Genomic DNA, 16,485 nt, shown 5'->3' with positions numbered 1-16,485 from the left:
CTAACCTCAGTTATATATTTTTTTACCTTTGTTTAAGTTAACAGGTGTTCATGGAGATTGTGAATTACATTTACTGTGACTCTGATGGACAATTATGCCAAAAATACATGCACATATGTAGAAACTAGAGGACACAAGAGGGAAAAATGAAGCCTTCTGGAAATACTCTGAGAAAGTACACAGTAAAAAAAATCATTTCTAATTAAAGTTTGAACACTTTATGTTTGAATTCCGGAATCTATTGGCTTCTGAGCAGGGTGGGGAAGACTTACAGAATGAGAGAAATGTGAACTGATCTTTCAAGAATAGGATTAGTAAGTGTTTCATATGGAATGGATAACAGCATTCTAGCCAGAGGGGTCAGCTTGAGAAAAGGCAGGTATAAATGTTCATGGCATGCGTGCATGTGTGTTACAGAGGAAGAGACGAAAGCAGGAAAGGAAAATCTGGTTCAGTTACCTACTTCTTGCACCGTATTAGAAATTGCTATAAAATCTTCCCACAAACACATTTGAAATGGTTAGAAACACACTGTTATGAATTCGAAATGAAAGTTTTAAAATTTTGAACATGTGCTTAATAACCAGTCCTGTACTTTGAACTGTTCTGTCCTGCCATTGACATTAAGCCTTCTGGATTTTTGGTTAACATGAATGGCTAAAATTAACAAGTCAGAAACAACAGATACAGGTGGGGATGCGGAGAACGGGGAATCCTCCTACACTGTTGGTGGGAATGCAAGCTGGTGCAACCACTCTGGAAAACAGTATGGAGGTTCCTCAAAAAGTTGAAAATAGAGCTACCTTATGACCCAGCAATTGCACTACTGCGAATTTACCCCAAAGATACAAAGGTAGGGATCCGAAGGGGTACATGCACCCCAATGTTTATAGCAGCAATGTCCACAATAGCCAAACTGTGGAAAGAGCCAAGATGTCCATCAACAGATGAATGGATAAAGAAGAGGTGGTATATATACACAATGGAATATTATGCAGCCATCAAAAGGAATGAGATCTTGCCATTTGCAACGACGTGGATGGAACTGGAGGGTATTATGCTGAGCAAAATAAGTCAATCAGAGAAAGACATGTATCATATGATCTCACTGATAATGAGGAATTCTTAATCTCAGGAAACAAACTGAGGGTTGCTGGAGTGGTGGGGGGTGGGAGGGATGGGGTGGCTGGGTGATAGACATTGGGAAGGGTATGTGCTATGGTGAGCACTGTGAATTGTGTAAGACTTTTGAATCACAGATCTGTACCTCTGAAACAAATAATACATTATATGTTAAAAAAAAAAAACATAGCAGGAAGGGAAAAATGAAGGGAGGAAATCGGTGGGGGAGACGAACCATGAAAGACAATGGACTCTGAGAAACAAACTGAGGGTTCTGGGGGGGTAGGGGGATGGGTTAGCCTGGTGATGAGTGTTAAAGAGGGCACATATCGATTGGAGCACTGGGTGTTATACTCAAACAATGAATCATGGAACATTACATCAGAAATTAATGATGGTAATGTATGGTGATTAACACAACACAAAATAAAAAAAAACAAAAAAATAAAATCAATAAGATTAGAATCAATCAGCTAATTTTAGTAGGAGCAAAATGGAGGAATTGTTATATTTTGTTGGAACTATTCATATTTATATTTTTAAAAAAACGTGAATTGCATTTGTCATTCTTGCTTTTACTTACTAGGAATTACATCTTATGGCAAAATAAACAAGTGCTGTCTCTTTTAATCTAAATGTGTGATATCAGCCATTTACTTATTTTTCAGTTAAACTTTAAGTTTTGAGATAATTATAGATTTGAAAATAATTCACAAATAGTTCTAGATTCACAAATAATTCAGAGATCCTGTTGTATACCCTTTACTCCGTTTTCCCCATTGGTAACATCTTGCAGAACTGTAGTATAGTATCACAACCAGAACATCAACATTGATATAGACAAGATACAGAACAATTCCATCACCACTGAGCTCCCTCCTTGCCTTTTATATGCCCACCCTCCCCTCCCCTCTGCCCCAACCCTAATCCCTCACAATCAGATATCTCTTCTCCATTTTTATAATTTTGTTATTTCAAGAATGTTATATGAATGGAATCATACAGTATGTAATCTTTTGGATTGACTTTTTTCACTTTCCAAATTTCTTGAGAGATTCATCTAAGGTGTTGGATATATCAATAAATTGTCCCTTTTTATTGCTGAGTAGTATTTCATGACTTATTTTTCAGCAATATTTTGCCACTATTTGAAAAAACAAAGTCTTTTACTTGAGAATTTTTCCTCATTTATATATTTGCTTTGGAATTTAGAATAAAAGCAAAAGCCTTAGAAACATTCCAGTTTACCTTTCTAGGTTGCATTTAGGTTAGTCAATCACAGTGTGTTGACATTAGTAAGTCTTACAGGAGAGAAAATCTTATGCACAAGGCGATTCTGTTACTTTATTACCCTTATATTTTCTAAGCTCTAAGTAAGATCAGAACACATGAGGGAGAAGGCTGCTTGAACAGTATTTGGCTGTTCCAGTATACCCTCATGCTGGTCCATGGATGAAGCAGGAAGGAGCCTGTTCCTGGCAGCACTCCCTAGTGAAAGAAGTGTGTTCATGCTGCAGACCAGCATTAGGATATTTTCTATTTTTGTTAGGCAATATGATTTTAGTTGTTCAACCAAAATTCCAAACCCAGTGATGAGGGAAAGAATGGAGACTTCCAGTTTTTAAATCGCAGTAAAGATAAGTCTGGGACCAAATTCTGAAGTATGTTAAATGTTCGTCTAAGGAGACTAGATTTTATCCTGAGCAGAAATGAAGAAATCACTTAATTGAATTGCAGACAGATTTTTAATTAGCTATAATAACTATAAGTAGAAAAATTAGTATTGTCCAAAATAGCATTTTAACTTTTAATATCAGTCATCTTTCATCTTAGTAAGTAACTCTGGCTGTCCTAATTCTCATTTCAGGAGAAATAAAGAGCATAGATCGATCAACAATAAATAACTATATTACTATCCTATCCAAGTGTCATACTGTTTATTATTTTATTACTGTTTATTATTTCAGAGAGGAGAAAAAAAGATGTTAGAAGAATTGCAAACACTTAACCAAGACTGGTGTTTGTCCTACTATATTATAAACACTTTAGCATGGGCTTTTTAATTGTCATTTTGCTGATGGCAAGTATAAAATGAGAATTATTTATCAGACATTAATCTCTTTATTATCTACTTTAGACAGTGTTTTTCATGCTGATCTAAAGGGGTTTATGCATATTTTAACTATTTTCACATAGTGATCATTTTTAAGTACTAATATAAAAGTTCATGAGTAAAGAAAATCTGCTGAATAAATCCACCTGATAATCCAAGGCACTTACAGAAATACATGCTTTAATGTGAGCAAAGATTTTACTTGATTAGTGTTCTATTTCTCAATTCAATTATCAAACTTAGGGGAAATCTAAATCAAGATTTTTGACTGACCTATTCAATGGGATTTGATTGGGGTGCAGATTAACTACATGATGTGATGTTTTAGCATGACTTTATAAGTATTCTGATCATAATTATGTATACTCTGCTGCTAGTTTTTTTAAAAGCAGTTTTTAACTCCTTCATGCTTTTATATATGTACATGTCCTTAATAAACTATTATAATAAATAAAATGTACCTGAATATACAAAACATACTTTCTGCTTGCTAAAATAATATACCTATTTACTCTGATCTTATTCTGTATAGAATACTACAGTCAACTCATTATAAGGTGGCAAAGGAGGACAACTGACATCTAAAAATGTTTACCAGTACTATTATTACTATGATTTATCAGTAGTTAGAATAATGAATAGAGTGAAAGAGAAAGTGTAGTGCCCTAGGTGTTTACTCTGGACACAGTGAAGTTTAGTACAGTCTTCTCTCTAGTTAGCTGCTGGTCCTCTGGTCATACAGGCAAGGGCGGAGTGGGAAGTAGGTTTTATAGCCACTCAGACCTGAATTCAGATTCCACTTCTACCACCTAATAGCAGTGTGTCCTTGGGCTATTTAACCTCTTCAAGCCTCAAGTTTTGGTTGTCTTTTTTTTTTTAACTTATAAGTAATTATGAAGGTTAAAGGAAATAAGTTTATAAATCATCTAGCACAATGCCTAAAATGTAGAAACTTGTACTTTGCAGAAGAAAAAAAAAGGAATCCTGGTACCTACAGGTAGAACGCCTCTCCCAAAAAAAACACTAAAATCCCAGTATGTGTATAGTTAAATGTATAATTCCAGGATGATATCTAAATCTTGACTAATTTTGCTTCTCTAAGATACCTTTGTGAGTTTGGTAAAACTATCTGCTTGATCTCTTCTAAAAAGTTCACTTTTCAAGGACACATTACTTCTAAAAGGGAAAAAAATCCAAATTAAATATAATCTAAAAGTTCCTCTTCAGATTTCTAGATGTTAAAGATGTTTGTGCCACATGGATCTATTTTAATCCTTTGTTCTTTGATTTTAGCAGGAAAGGAAGGACAAGAAATCCTGGGGCCTGAAGCTCAGGCAGATGAAGCGGGATGTGCAGGTACGTGCTCGTCAATTTCTTTGATACTGTAGCCTTTGAACAAGGTCTTTTTGTGTCACTGGTTTTTGCATTTGTGAGTCATGAATTTAGTCTGTTTCCTCCTCTTTTATCTTGACCTTCTTCAGTGTTTCAGTACGTAGGCATATAGGGCACTATATGAAAAGTTAGAAGTTTATATTCTTTAAATACAGTGTAAATTTGCAGATTCATCTAACACAGCATATTTTCCATTCTATAAGGATGACAAGAACAATCTATAGATAATCCAGAAAATAAGTATTTAAATGATGATTTGAATTTATATCAATTTTTTTACCAAAGCTATAGAAATACAGATTTAACTATTTTGAGTTTCATTATTAGTTACCAGGATCTGCATTGAGTTGCCCACAAGACGGAAAGCAGAAGGGAGAAGAATAAGCAAATATCATGAGTTATCTATAAACCAGATGAGAATCATGAATATTGATGAGCTGAGTGAACATGTCACAGCAAACAAGAGAATCAAATTTTTTTCTTGTAATTTCTGTGATTTTGAAAAAGGCTAACATGAAGTTAAATTATGGTAAACAAGAAAATTTGTTTCTAGGTGACTAAAAGTACATACTCCCTGAGACTTAACACTATTCCTTTATAATGGATTCAAATCAGATTTAAGAAGCAAAAGAGTAAGTAGAAAACTTAAATCAAGATCTTATGTATTATAACACCAGGCACTTATTATTGTGTCACATAAGTCAGCAAGAACTCTCAAAATGAAAATTTCAAAGATGAATTCCAAGTTATTAAAACATTTCCTCAAAATACTCTACTTTAAAGTAGTATAGTTGTATTTTGTCTATTCAGTCATAAATTAGAAATTTCTATCATATCATTTTAATTAAATTTTCTGTTTTTTCTTCTCTTTTTTGGTTTAACACTTATAGTTTTTTCTTTTCTCTGCAGTACATTTTAGGAATATTCCATAGAGCCCTATAAATTATCTTTCATTATGTAAGATGAGTATATTTCATAGTAACAAGTCAAAATAGATTTCATCTATAATATAAACAGGCACTTCCATACTTGTCAGTCAGTTCTGTAAAACAAAGAGTAAATCTTCATGCTGTTATTAAAGATGCATTCCAAATTAATTAAATAATAATGGGATATGTGATGATTTATGATACCTGCTGCCTAAGATTTTATATTCTGCCTTTAACTTGGTTGTGTTTAACTTGCATGAATAGTGTATGCAACTATGTTGTTATCAAATATTTGTCATGCTAACTTACACATTATGTAAAATATTTAAACTCGGTATTATTAGTTAAAATACTCTTAATGAACATTAAGACTGCTTATTACTTTTTTACCTAATGTTAAAGTTAGATGATTTACATTACCAGAGTTACAGAAGATCATTTGCCCTTTTAAGAAAATGCTATCAAAAAAAAATTCACAATTCCAAGTGTCAGTATTTTACCTCACGCTTTGCTCTTCACTACAAAAATAAATTCTTTCATTTAGTACTGAGTAGTATATAAATTCCCTTAACCACCCCCACCCAAATAAATCACATCTGGAAAGTAAAGTAACCTTGTATTAACTTAAATTGTTGCTGAAATGTGAGGTCCCCCCACCCAGTGGAAGATGATCCCTGCTGCATTATTTCCCTGGAACATGGGGAGTTAGGAGTAAGCAAACATTTAATAAAGCCCTGATAAGTGTAGTTTTAAGGGAAAAAGGATAGAAATTGGATGGTTGAGGCTTTTGAGCATTTAAACTTAAAAAATACGTTTTGCCTTTGCTTCTGTTACTTCCTTGACTTCTAGGGAATAATGTGCTGACAAAGTAAACAAAAACTTTGTACAAAGGTCACGATCATTAGTTCAGAACTTTGTCAGGTCCTTTCTTCAGCTGACTTCCTTTTGCAATTCATGAAGTTAAGAGAACTGTACTCTCAGCTTAGTATTCAGAGTGAAAAATTCACCCGAAACATCCTTTGTTCCTTCTGAGCATCCCTTTTTTGTTTATACAGTTAATAGTTTTACAAAGTTTGAAAAATGGAAGATAAAGTTAGGAAGAAGCCTAACGACAAGCTGATCAGAAATACCGTCAAGTGGATTTCACACATGAGAGTGGCTCAGGTCATGATTCCAATGGAAATAAAACATAGCTAAATAATTTTTAATCTTTATATTAAATGTTTGCCTCTCTGTCTCCTTGCTGTCTGTAATTTGTGATTATAACCCTATAATTCTACACTTTGATAAATGGTTATTGTCATATAGACCTGTGGTCCAAAGTAATTTTATATTTGACAGTCAGCTCTGAGTTTTGTCATATCTAAAGAAAGCCAGATTATTATTATGTTTCTTTGTATTTGCTCATCTCTCTACTATTTAAATATGTAAGTTTTATCTGTCTTTAGATGAGAAATTTTCCTTTATAATTGACCTTTTTACAATGTGCACTTCCCAGCACTTGAAATTTACATGTAAAACTGTGGAATTTCTGGTCTCAGATTGAGGTTGCTTGGGCTAGATGCAGATCCATGAAGACAGTGTAGTTTAGTTGGAAAGAGCCCAGAATTTGATACCACACCTAATACCAAATCACCTAATCTACTAAATTTAATTTTCACAAATACCCTTAAGAGGTACTGTTATTGTCCCTCAAACTTTATATTATATAAACTGATTACATACTGTTCCCACATATTTCTTAATGTACATTTAAAATTTTTCATCTTAAGTGTAAGTAGTTACAATCTAATTTCTGGCATATTAAAAATGACATTTTTAGGGGCATCTGGGTGGCTCAGTCGTTCAGCTCAGGTCATGATCTCAGGGTCCTGGGATCAAGCCCCACATGGGGCTCCCTGCTCAGTGGGGAGCCTGCTTCTCCCTCTCCCTCTCCCTCTGCCCCTCCCCCTGCTTATGCAGGCACGCACACGCACACTCTCTGTCTCTCTCTCAAAATCTTTTAAAAAAATAAATAAAAATGACATTTTTAACATCACTCATATGTAAATCTATAACAGTTTAATACCTCCTAATCATTCAATTTTTTTAAAAAATATGAATAAGTTCTTCTTTATGAGTCAGAAATGTTATATCATAATGTTTACTCCTTGAACTCATATTTCTTTTCTACATAACCAATAGAATTTGATGCTAGCAGAGTATATATTTCCTGTTTGAAGGTATTTCTGATGAGCTGTCCATTTCTTTATAAGAAAAACGTGTATAAATTGAAATTTAAGTTTCTTTTTAATTTCTAGGGCAAGGCTCTTAAGATTTTTTTTAATTTATGGATTGATTTATCATATAATTATCAGTACTACACAGTTGACCACAACATAAATACATTACAAATTCTAACATAATTATTACCAAAAAATTGTTACTTTAAATGAGATTGAAGGAGCTGAAGTATTCTTCAGTTAGTTCATTTATCAATAGTTTAATGTCACTTTTTTTTTAAGATTTTATTTATTTATTTGAGAGAGAGCATGAGCAAGGGAGGGGAGAAGCAGAGGTAGAAGCAGACTCCCCGCTGAGCAGGGAGCCCGATGCGGGACTCAATCCAAGGACCCTGAGATCATGACCCAAGCCAAAGGCAGCCGCTTAACCGACTGAGCCCCTCCAAGTTCCCCAATGTTACTTATTTCTAGAGGAAAAAATGTTCAGGATTAATTCTGTTTCTTGTTTTGTTAAGCACTCAGATAACCTTATTCTCATAAATAAAAAGGTGAAGTACATTTTTGTGATAACTGATTTACTTTGATTCTTTATACATCCTTAGAATGATGTGCAAAGAGTTATAATTATATATCAATAAAAATATTTTTAATGTCCTGTTAACTGACAGTTGTATTAAATGCTTCTTCAATTCTGTTGAAAGCAAAAATTCAAAGCTGCCTAATTTGCTCAAGAATTTGTTTCCCAGTCACTAGAATCCTTCACTCCCTGATTTTCTGAGACATATACCAAAAAAGCTTTGCCAACACTTCTCAAAGTACTTATGCTACCTGTTCTTGACTTTTGTTATTTCTTCTTAGAGGCATCTTGATTAATATATTCAGAAATGGTTAAGGAAATTGAAATACTGTTAAGTTCAGTACCTTTGCCAATACATTTTGTGTAAAAATCATTTTATCTTACCACATGAGATAGTAATATTCTCATAATGCCTTAGAGCTACAAACTTAGTTCATTCAGTTTCTGGAAATTTTGTACCTAATTACCTAACTAGCAAAGCCAGATATTACTGTTATACCAATCAGCCTCATCAGACTTTCTGTCAAGAAAAAAGTGTGTTTTCATTTTTCTAATTCAAATAATTTTGCCAATACACAATTTGAGAGATTTTGTAAAACTTTCCTCTATGAAAAATATATAAATTATAAATAATAAGGAATATACAAAGTGCAAATAAATGTATCTTTAAAAAAATAGATTATTCACTTAACTATAGAGAACAAACGGATGATTACCAGAAGGGAGATGGGTGGAGGGATGGGTTAAACAACGGATGGGGATGAAGGAGGGCACTTGCTGTGATGAGCACCAGGTGCTGTATGGAAGTGCTGAATCACTGTATTGTACACCTGAAACTAATATTATGCTATTTATTAACTAGAATTAAAATTAAAAACTAATAATTTTTTTTTAGTTATAAAAATTTTTGTCTCCAAGTCAGTACATAGGTAAACTTCTAACTTACTGAAGATGTGAGGTTCATGTATAAAATACAGACTATATAATGCTGCAAAATGTATACCATTTAAAAACTCATTACTCTAGCATCTAGTCTATACACACACATACATACACACATACTTAATAGGATGTAGAAAACTATAAACTTTTTATAAGTGAAGACTTTAATAGAAATAAATATAATTTGATAAAAATATTTTAAGCATCTTGTAATCTATATGGAATTGATAATCACATAAAATATAAATTTCACTCATGAGTTTTATGTAGTTTAACTTGAAATTTTGAAGTTACATTGAAAAGACTCAGTGACACTGACTTGGACTGCTTTAGCTATTCAAAAATGCTTATTTTTCCAGCTAATGACAGATTGTAGGAATGATTTTTGAGAATACTCTTTGCTTTGCTCTGACCAGGTTCCTGAAGAGCAATGAAATTTTTAATAATAGTTAGGGAATGGAACAGATGAGATCATTAAAGGGAAACTACTCTCACTCCCTCTGGCCATATTATTATATAGCTGATTTCAGAGCTTCCTAACTAGAGCCAAAATATCCCCATTTCAGAAAATTGCCATGCTTTACCCCTGATAGAAATCCATGTAAACAGGAAAAACTGGAAGGCCTGTGGTGGTTTTAGGTTGTCTTGATTAATCAATAAGAAAGTTTTCCCAGGGTGCCTGGGTGGCTCAGTCCGTTAAGCCTTCAGCTCAGGTCATGATCCTGGAATCCTTGGACGGAGCACTCCCCTCCCCCTCAGCAGGCTCCCTGCTGAGCAGGGAGTCGGCTTCTCCCGCTGCCCCTCCCCCTGCTCCTTCTCTCTCTCTCTCTCTCTCTCAAATAAATAAATAAATCTTTAAAATAAAAATAAAGCTATGTGGGAGGAAAAAAAGAAAGAAAAGAAAATTTTCCTCAATCAGTATTTTGAATTTTTTTCCTTTGGCAACCTGGAGGTTTTTACACTCCAAGGCAATGCACCATATTAATGTACTGGGATATGGCTTTTTTTCTTCCTTTTTTTTTAAGATTTTACTTATTTATTTGAGAGAGCAGGAGTGGGGAGCAGGGCAGAGGGAGAGGGAGAAGTAGACCCTCACTGAGCAGAAAGCCCAAGAGGGGCTTGATCCCAGGACCCTGAGATCATGACCTGAGCGGAAGGCAGACACTTAACCGACTGAGCCACCCAGGCACCCCTTCTCTTCTTGCTTTTAAGTTTGAGCAAAGGATACTGTGGAAAAGGGCAAGTAGAGAGAAACTTCCAGATTCTAAGAAAAAATATGCACAGAAGTTGAGGATTTGGAAACAGACTCCCTTAAAACCCACAGTACCAGCTTTCCTCTTAAAGTCTTCACTCACCCCTGGATCCAGTAACCCATTGCTGAATAATTGATAGCTATTGGCTATAGTAAAAAGGAGGGGAAAATGGTGGGTCACCACTACTATGATGTCATTGGCTTTAAGGTTTTAAACAGCAGCTGCCCTGAGGAGTTCACTTACTACCACTGTGCAGGAGATTTAGCAAGATTGTTTCAATAACTGTTACACAAAAACATGTCCACACCTCAGCGTTTTAATTTGGCCCAATTTTAGTCTGCTGAGAAATGCTGTTTTACAAATTTAGAACTGACAGTTCAGTCCGAAGTGTATAAAGAAGTCAGCCATGAGACACCTGGGAGCCATACAACCCATTACAGTTCCACCAGCACGGAGGAGACACTGTCCTCTGGAGCCAGTGGAGGAAATGGGAGTGAAACCATGGTGCAGCAATACTGCTTTAGAAACTCAGCAGCACTCTGAGTTACCTTCTCAAAGTGAAAGCATTCCATTATCTCTTGAACCTTTCTAACTGAAGGAAAAAAATGCCTCTGCCCTAAGCCCACTGTTAACATTTATTGAAGCAGAATTAAAGGAAGAGTAGCCTTGTTTATAGCCTTGTTTATATATGAATATAGAGGAGAGAAGAAGCAGTTTTATGGATTTGATACTCCTGACTCTTACTAGAAATTTTTCCGACTATAGATAACTATTGACACTTTTTTAAGAAGTCACATAACTGCACTTGAAAGTGATATAAATTGAGCATGATTCGGGGCACCTGGGTGGCTCAGTCATTAAGCATCTGCCTTCAGTTCAGGTCATGATCCCAGGGCCCTGGGATCGAGCCCCACATCGGGCTCCCTGCTCAGCGGGAAACCTGCTTCTCCCTCTCCCACTCCCCCTGCTTGTGTTCCCTCTCTCGCTGTGTCTCTCTTTGTCAAATAAATAAATAAAATCTTAAAAAAAAATAAATTGAACACGATTCAGATTTAAGCTACAACTCTAAGTAAATATCCAGTAGGTTGCTAGGAGGGTCTAAGGTTTGAGAACTAAGGTTTTCTCCTTTTTTTCCTTGCTTTATCCTTGATTGAGAAATTAAGAGTTCAGTCAACTATATTACCTTTTCTGTGTCTTGTTTATCAGTCACATAGACTAGAAGTACACTCTAAAGTTTAAAAGGGATATTGAGAAAATTTCAAGACTTTTATAATGCTTTCTAAAGGACTTCTTAATAGTGGACAACATAATGAGTGAATTTTGTTTTTAATTTCCGGTAAATATTTCCTACAAATTCAAGAACAATAGTGTATATTCTCTTAAGGTAAATAATTTCTTATTTAGCAAAACTTTGTAACAACTTGGTGGTGAAACTGCTTTCTATAAAGTATGCATTTCTTTTAGTAAAAGATGATGAATGTGACTCAGATGCAGAAAATGAACAAAACCATGATCCTAATGTTGAAGAGTTCCTGCAACAACAAGACACTGCTGTCATTTACCCCGAGGCACCTGAAGAGGACCAGAGGCAGGGCACCCCAGAAGCCAGTGGTCATGACGACAGTGGTAAGTGGACCTTCACAGTTGTTTTCGTTTTCGTCTTGACAGGATTTATTTCCATAGCTGTACGAAGGGAACCTACTCTATCTACTCTAGGTCACATTTCTGAAATCTAACATTTATGGCAGGTGCCCATAGAAAATAATCTCTTTAATAAAAGGAACATGTTTATGATAACGGCATCTCCTGTGTGCCGTGGTAAGGCTGCTGCAGTGAAGTGCTTAGTGAAATGAGTCAATCAGAGAAAGACATGAATCATATGACCTCACTGAAATGAGGAATTCTTAATCTCAGGAAACAAACTGAGGGTTACTGGAGTGGTGGGGGGTGGGAGGGATGGGGTGCCTGGGTGATAGACATTGGGGAGGGTATGTGCTATGGTGAGTGCTGTGAATTGTGCAAGACTGATGAATCACAGATGTGTACCTCTGAAACAAATAATGCAACATATTTTAAGAAAAAAAAGAAGAAGAAGATAGCAGGAGGGGAAGAATGAACAGGGAGAAATCGGAGGGGGAGACAAACCATGAGAGACAATGGACTCTGAGAAACTGAGGGTTCTGGAGCGGAGGGGGTGGGGGGATGGGTTAGCCTGGTGATGGGTATTAAAGAGGGCACGTTCTGCGTGGAGCACTCAAACAATGAATCATGGAACACTACATCAAAAATTAATGATGTAATGTATGGTGATTAACATAACAAAAAAATAATAAATATAAATAAATAAATAAATAAATAAATAAAAGAACAATGCCTGGACGTTGATTTGCATTCACCCACATGGCAGCAAGTAGAAATGGAGCTAGGATAACCTTTAACTGCCGCTTGATTTTTTTTCCACTATTCTGGCAAGCAAAATATGATTTGTTCAAAACATACCGATTTGGAGACAAATGAGGTTTTTTATATTTGCTCTAGTCTATTCTGATATGAACAGCCAGTATATGAAAAGTGGTAAAGTGCAGTTCTAATATGTTCATACTCTCCTGAAAGGAAAACAGGATGCCATTCCCTCCTTCCATGCTAGAAACAGATGACAATTGCATGCAAATATTCCTATAAGAAATTTTATGCAAGATCTGCACCAAGAACTAAGAAGTCACTTGGAATGTTTAAGGATATTTAAAGTATTAAGATCCTAAATCTGGTTTGATTTTTCCAGGGTTCCCAGTTTAATGGATAGATTTAACTTAATATTTAAATAATCAACTTTTTAAAAAGACATTTTTAGAGAAGCCTAAAGCTTACCAAAAAAGTGAGACAGAAGTACAGGTATTTCCCATGTACCCTTTGCCCCCTAATGTTCATAGCTTCTCCCATTATCATCATAACTCATCAGAAATCACCCAAAGTCCATAATCTACCTTAGGGTTCATTCTTGGTGGTGTACCATCTTTGGGTTTGGACAAATACATAATGACATGTATCCATCATCATAATACCTCATAGAGTATTTTCATTGCCCTAAAAATCCTGTATGCTTTGCCTATTCATCTTTCCCCACCTCCCTTCACCCCTGGAAACCACAGATCTTTTTGTGTCTCCATAGTTCTGCCTTTTCCAGAATGTCATTTAGTTGGAATTATACAGCATGTAACCTTTTAAGTTGGCTTTTTTCACTTAGTAATATGCATTTAAGTTTCCTCCATATATCTTCATGGCTTGGTAACTCATTTCCTTTAAGTGCTGAATAATATTCTATTGTCTGGATATACCGTAGTGTATTTACCCATTCACCTACTGAAGGATACCTTGGTTCCAAGCTTTGAAATTATGAATAAAGTTGCTGTACACATCCATGTACAGATGTTTGTGTAGACATAAGTTTTTCAACTCATTTGGATAAATACCAAGGAGTGCATATGCTGGATCCTCTAGTAAGAGTATATTTACTTTTGTAAGAAACTGCCAGACTGTCTTCCAAAGAGGCTGTGCCACTTTGCATCCCCACCAGCAGTGTGAGTTTCTTTTAATCCACATCCTTGCCAGCATGTTGTGGTGTCGGTGTTCTGGATTTGGGCCATTCTGATAGGTGTGTGGTGGTATCTTGTTTTAATTTGCATCCCCCTGATGACATATGATGTGGAGCATCTTTATTTGCCATCTGTGTATCTTCTTTGGTGAGGTGTCTGCTAAGGTCTTTGGACTATTTTTTAATCAAGTTATTGATTTTTTCGTTGAATTTTAAGAGTCCTTTGTATATTTTGGATAATAGCCCTTAATCTGATATGTCTTCTGCAAATATTCTTCCCAGTCTGTGACTTGTCTTCTAATTCTCTTGAGATCATCTTTCACAGAACAGAAGTTTTCATTTTAATGAAGTCCAGCTTGTCAATTCTTTCTTTGGTGTTGTATCTAAAAAACGCAGTATCATACCTAGGGTCATCTAGGTTTTCCCCTGTTTCTAGGAGCTTTATAGTTTTGCACTTTACAGTTAGGTTTGTGACCCATTTTGAGTTAATTTTTGTGAAGGATGTAAGGTCTGTGTCTAGATTCATTTTTATGCATGTCCTGAATGTTCAGTTGTTCCATTACTATTTTTTTTTATTTTGTGTTTAAGTTCATTTTAGTTAATATATAATGTATTATTAGTTTCAGGGGTAGAATTTAGAGATTCATCAGTTGCATATAACACCCAGTTTTCATTACATCAAGTGCCCTCCTTAATGCCCATCACCCAGTTACCCCATCCCCCCATCCACCTCCCCTCCAGCAACCCTCTGTTTCTAGAGCTAAGAGTCTCTTATGGTTTGCCTCCCTCTCTGTTTGTATCTTATTTTATTTTTCCTTCCCTTCCCCTATGTTCATCTGTTTTGTTTTTTAAATTCCACATATGTGTGAAATCATGGTATTGGTCTTTCTCTGACTTATTTCGCTTAGCATGATACCCTGTAGTTCCATCCACGTCATTGCAAATGTCAAGATAAATCTTAAAAAAAAAAAAAAGATTTCATTCTTTTTGATGGCTGAGTCATAGTCCATTGAATTTATATACACCATATCTTCTTTATCCATTTATCTGTCGATGGTCATCTGGGCTCTTTCCATAGTTTGGCTCTTGTGGACATTGCTGATATAAACACTGAGGTGCATGTGCCCCTTCAAATCACTGTTTTTGTATCCTTTGGATAAATACCTAGTAGTGCAATTGCTGGGTCATAGGGTAGTTCTACTTTTAACTTTTTGAGGAACCTCCATACTCTTTTCCAGAGTGGCTGCTCCAGCTTGCATTCCCACCAACAGTGTAGGAGGGTTCCCCTTTCTCCTCATCCTCGCCAATATCTGTCGTTTCCTGACTTGTTCATTTTAGCCATTCTGACTGGTGTGAGGTGGTATCTCATTGTGGTTTTGATTTGTATTTCCTTGATGATGAGTGATACGGAGCATTTTTTCATGTGTCTGTTAGCCATTTGTATGTCTTCTTTAGAGAAATGTCTGTTCATGTCTTCTGCCCATTTCTTGACTGGATTTTTTGGTTTTTTGGGGTATTGAGTTTGAGTTCCTTATGGTTTTTGGACACTAGCCCTTTATTTGATATGTCATTTGGGAATATCTTCTCCCATTCTGTAGGTTGCCTTTTACTTTTGTTGATTGTTTCTTTGGTTGTGCAAAAGCTTTTTATCCTGATGAAGTCCCAGTAGTTCATTTTTGCTTTTGTTTCCTGTTCCATTACTATTGTTGAAAAGGCTATCTTTACTCCATTGTATTGCCTTTCCTCCTTTGTCAAAGACTAGTTGACTATATTTATGAGGATATTTCTGGCTCTCTGTTCCACTTGTCCGTTTCTGTATTCTTATACCAATACCACACTGTTTAGATTACTATGGCTTTATACTAAGCCTTAAAGTCAGGGAGTGTCAGTCCTCCAACTTTATTTTTCACCTTCCATGTTGTGTTGGCTATTCTGGGTCTTTTACCTCTCCATATAAACTTTAGAATGTTTGTCAGTATCCATAAAAGGACTTTCCAAATTCAAATTGGAATTCCACTGAATCAAGTTGGGAAAAACTGGCATCTTAACAACATAAAACATTGAATGTCTCTCCATTTATTTAGTTCTTTGATTTTGTTCATCAGAATTTTACAGTTTTCCTCATATAAATCTTACACATACCTTGTTAAATTTATGCATAAGTATTTCAACTTTTTTGGTGCTAAGTAAATGTTATTGTATCAATCAACTTTAAATTTTTGAAGGAAATTGAGACGAATGGTATAGAAAACAAAATAGATTCCATTGCAAAGAGTCAACTGTACCTTCCTTAAATCAGGAATAAGTTATGAAAAAGCAGAAATAGAAGTTTCACCTCAGAAT

The 16,485-nt window shown here is 35.3% G+C and overlaps 1 protein-coding gene across 10 annotated transcripts in view; it reads left to right on the top strand.

The window, feature by feature from the left end:
- ZEB1 (zinc finger E-box binding homeobox 1) overlaps positions 1-16,485 on the top strand; it is a 188,827-nt gene that overhangs the window by 150,959 nt on the left and 21,383 nt on the right. For 6 of the 10 annotated variants that reach the window (XM_027592418.2, XM_027592423.2, XM_027592422.2 and 3 more), the window contains 2 exons: positions 4,529-4,591; positions 12,015-12,176. In XM_027592418.2, coding sequence (XP_027448219.2) covers positions 4,529-4,591; positions 12,015-12,176 — 225 coding nt within the window. The remainder of the gene's footprint in view (positions 1-4,528; positions 4,592-12,014; positions 12,177-16,485) is intronic. The other 4 variants (XM_027592419.2, XM_027592414.2, XM_027592417.2 and 1 more) reach the window with 3 other exon arrangements.

Source organism: Zalophus californianus, chromosome 9, assembly GCF_009762305.2.
Source record: "Zalophus californianus isolate mZalCal1 chromosome 9, mZalCal1.pri.v2, whole genome shotgun sequence".
NCBI classification, from domain to species: Eukaryota; Metazoa; Chordata; class Mammalia; order Carnivora; family Otariidae; genus Zalophus; species Zalophus californianus.
Note: the sequence above shows the minus strand (reverse complement) of the source record. Positions and strands in the feature narration are given on the sequence as shown.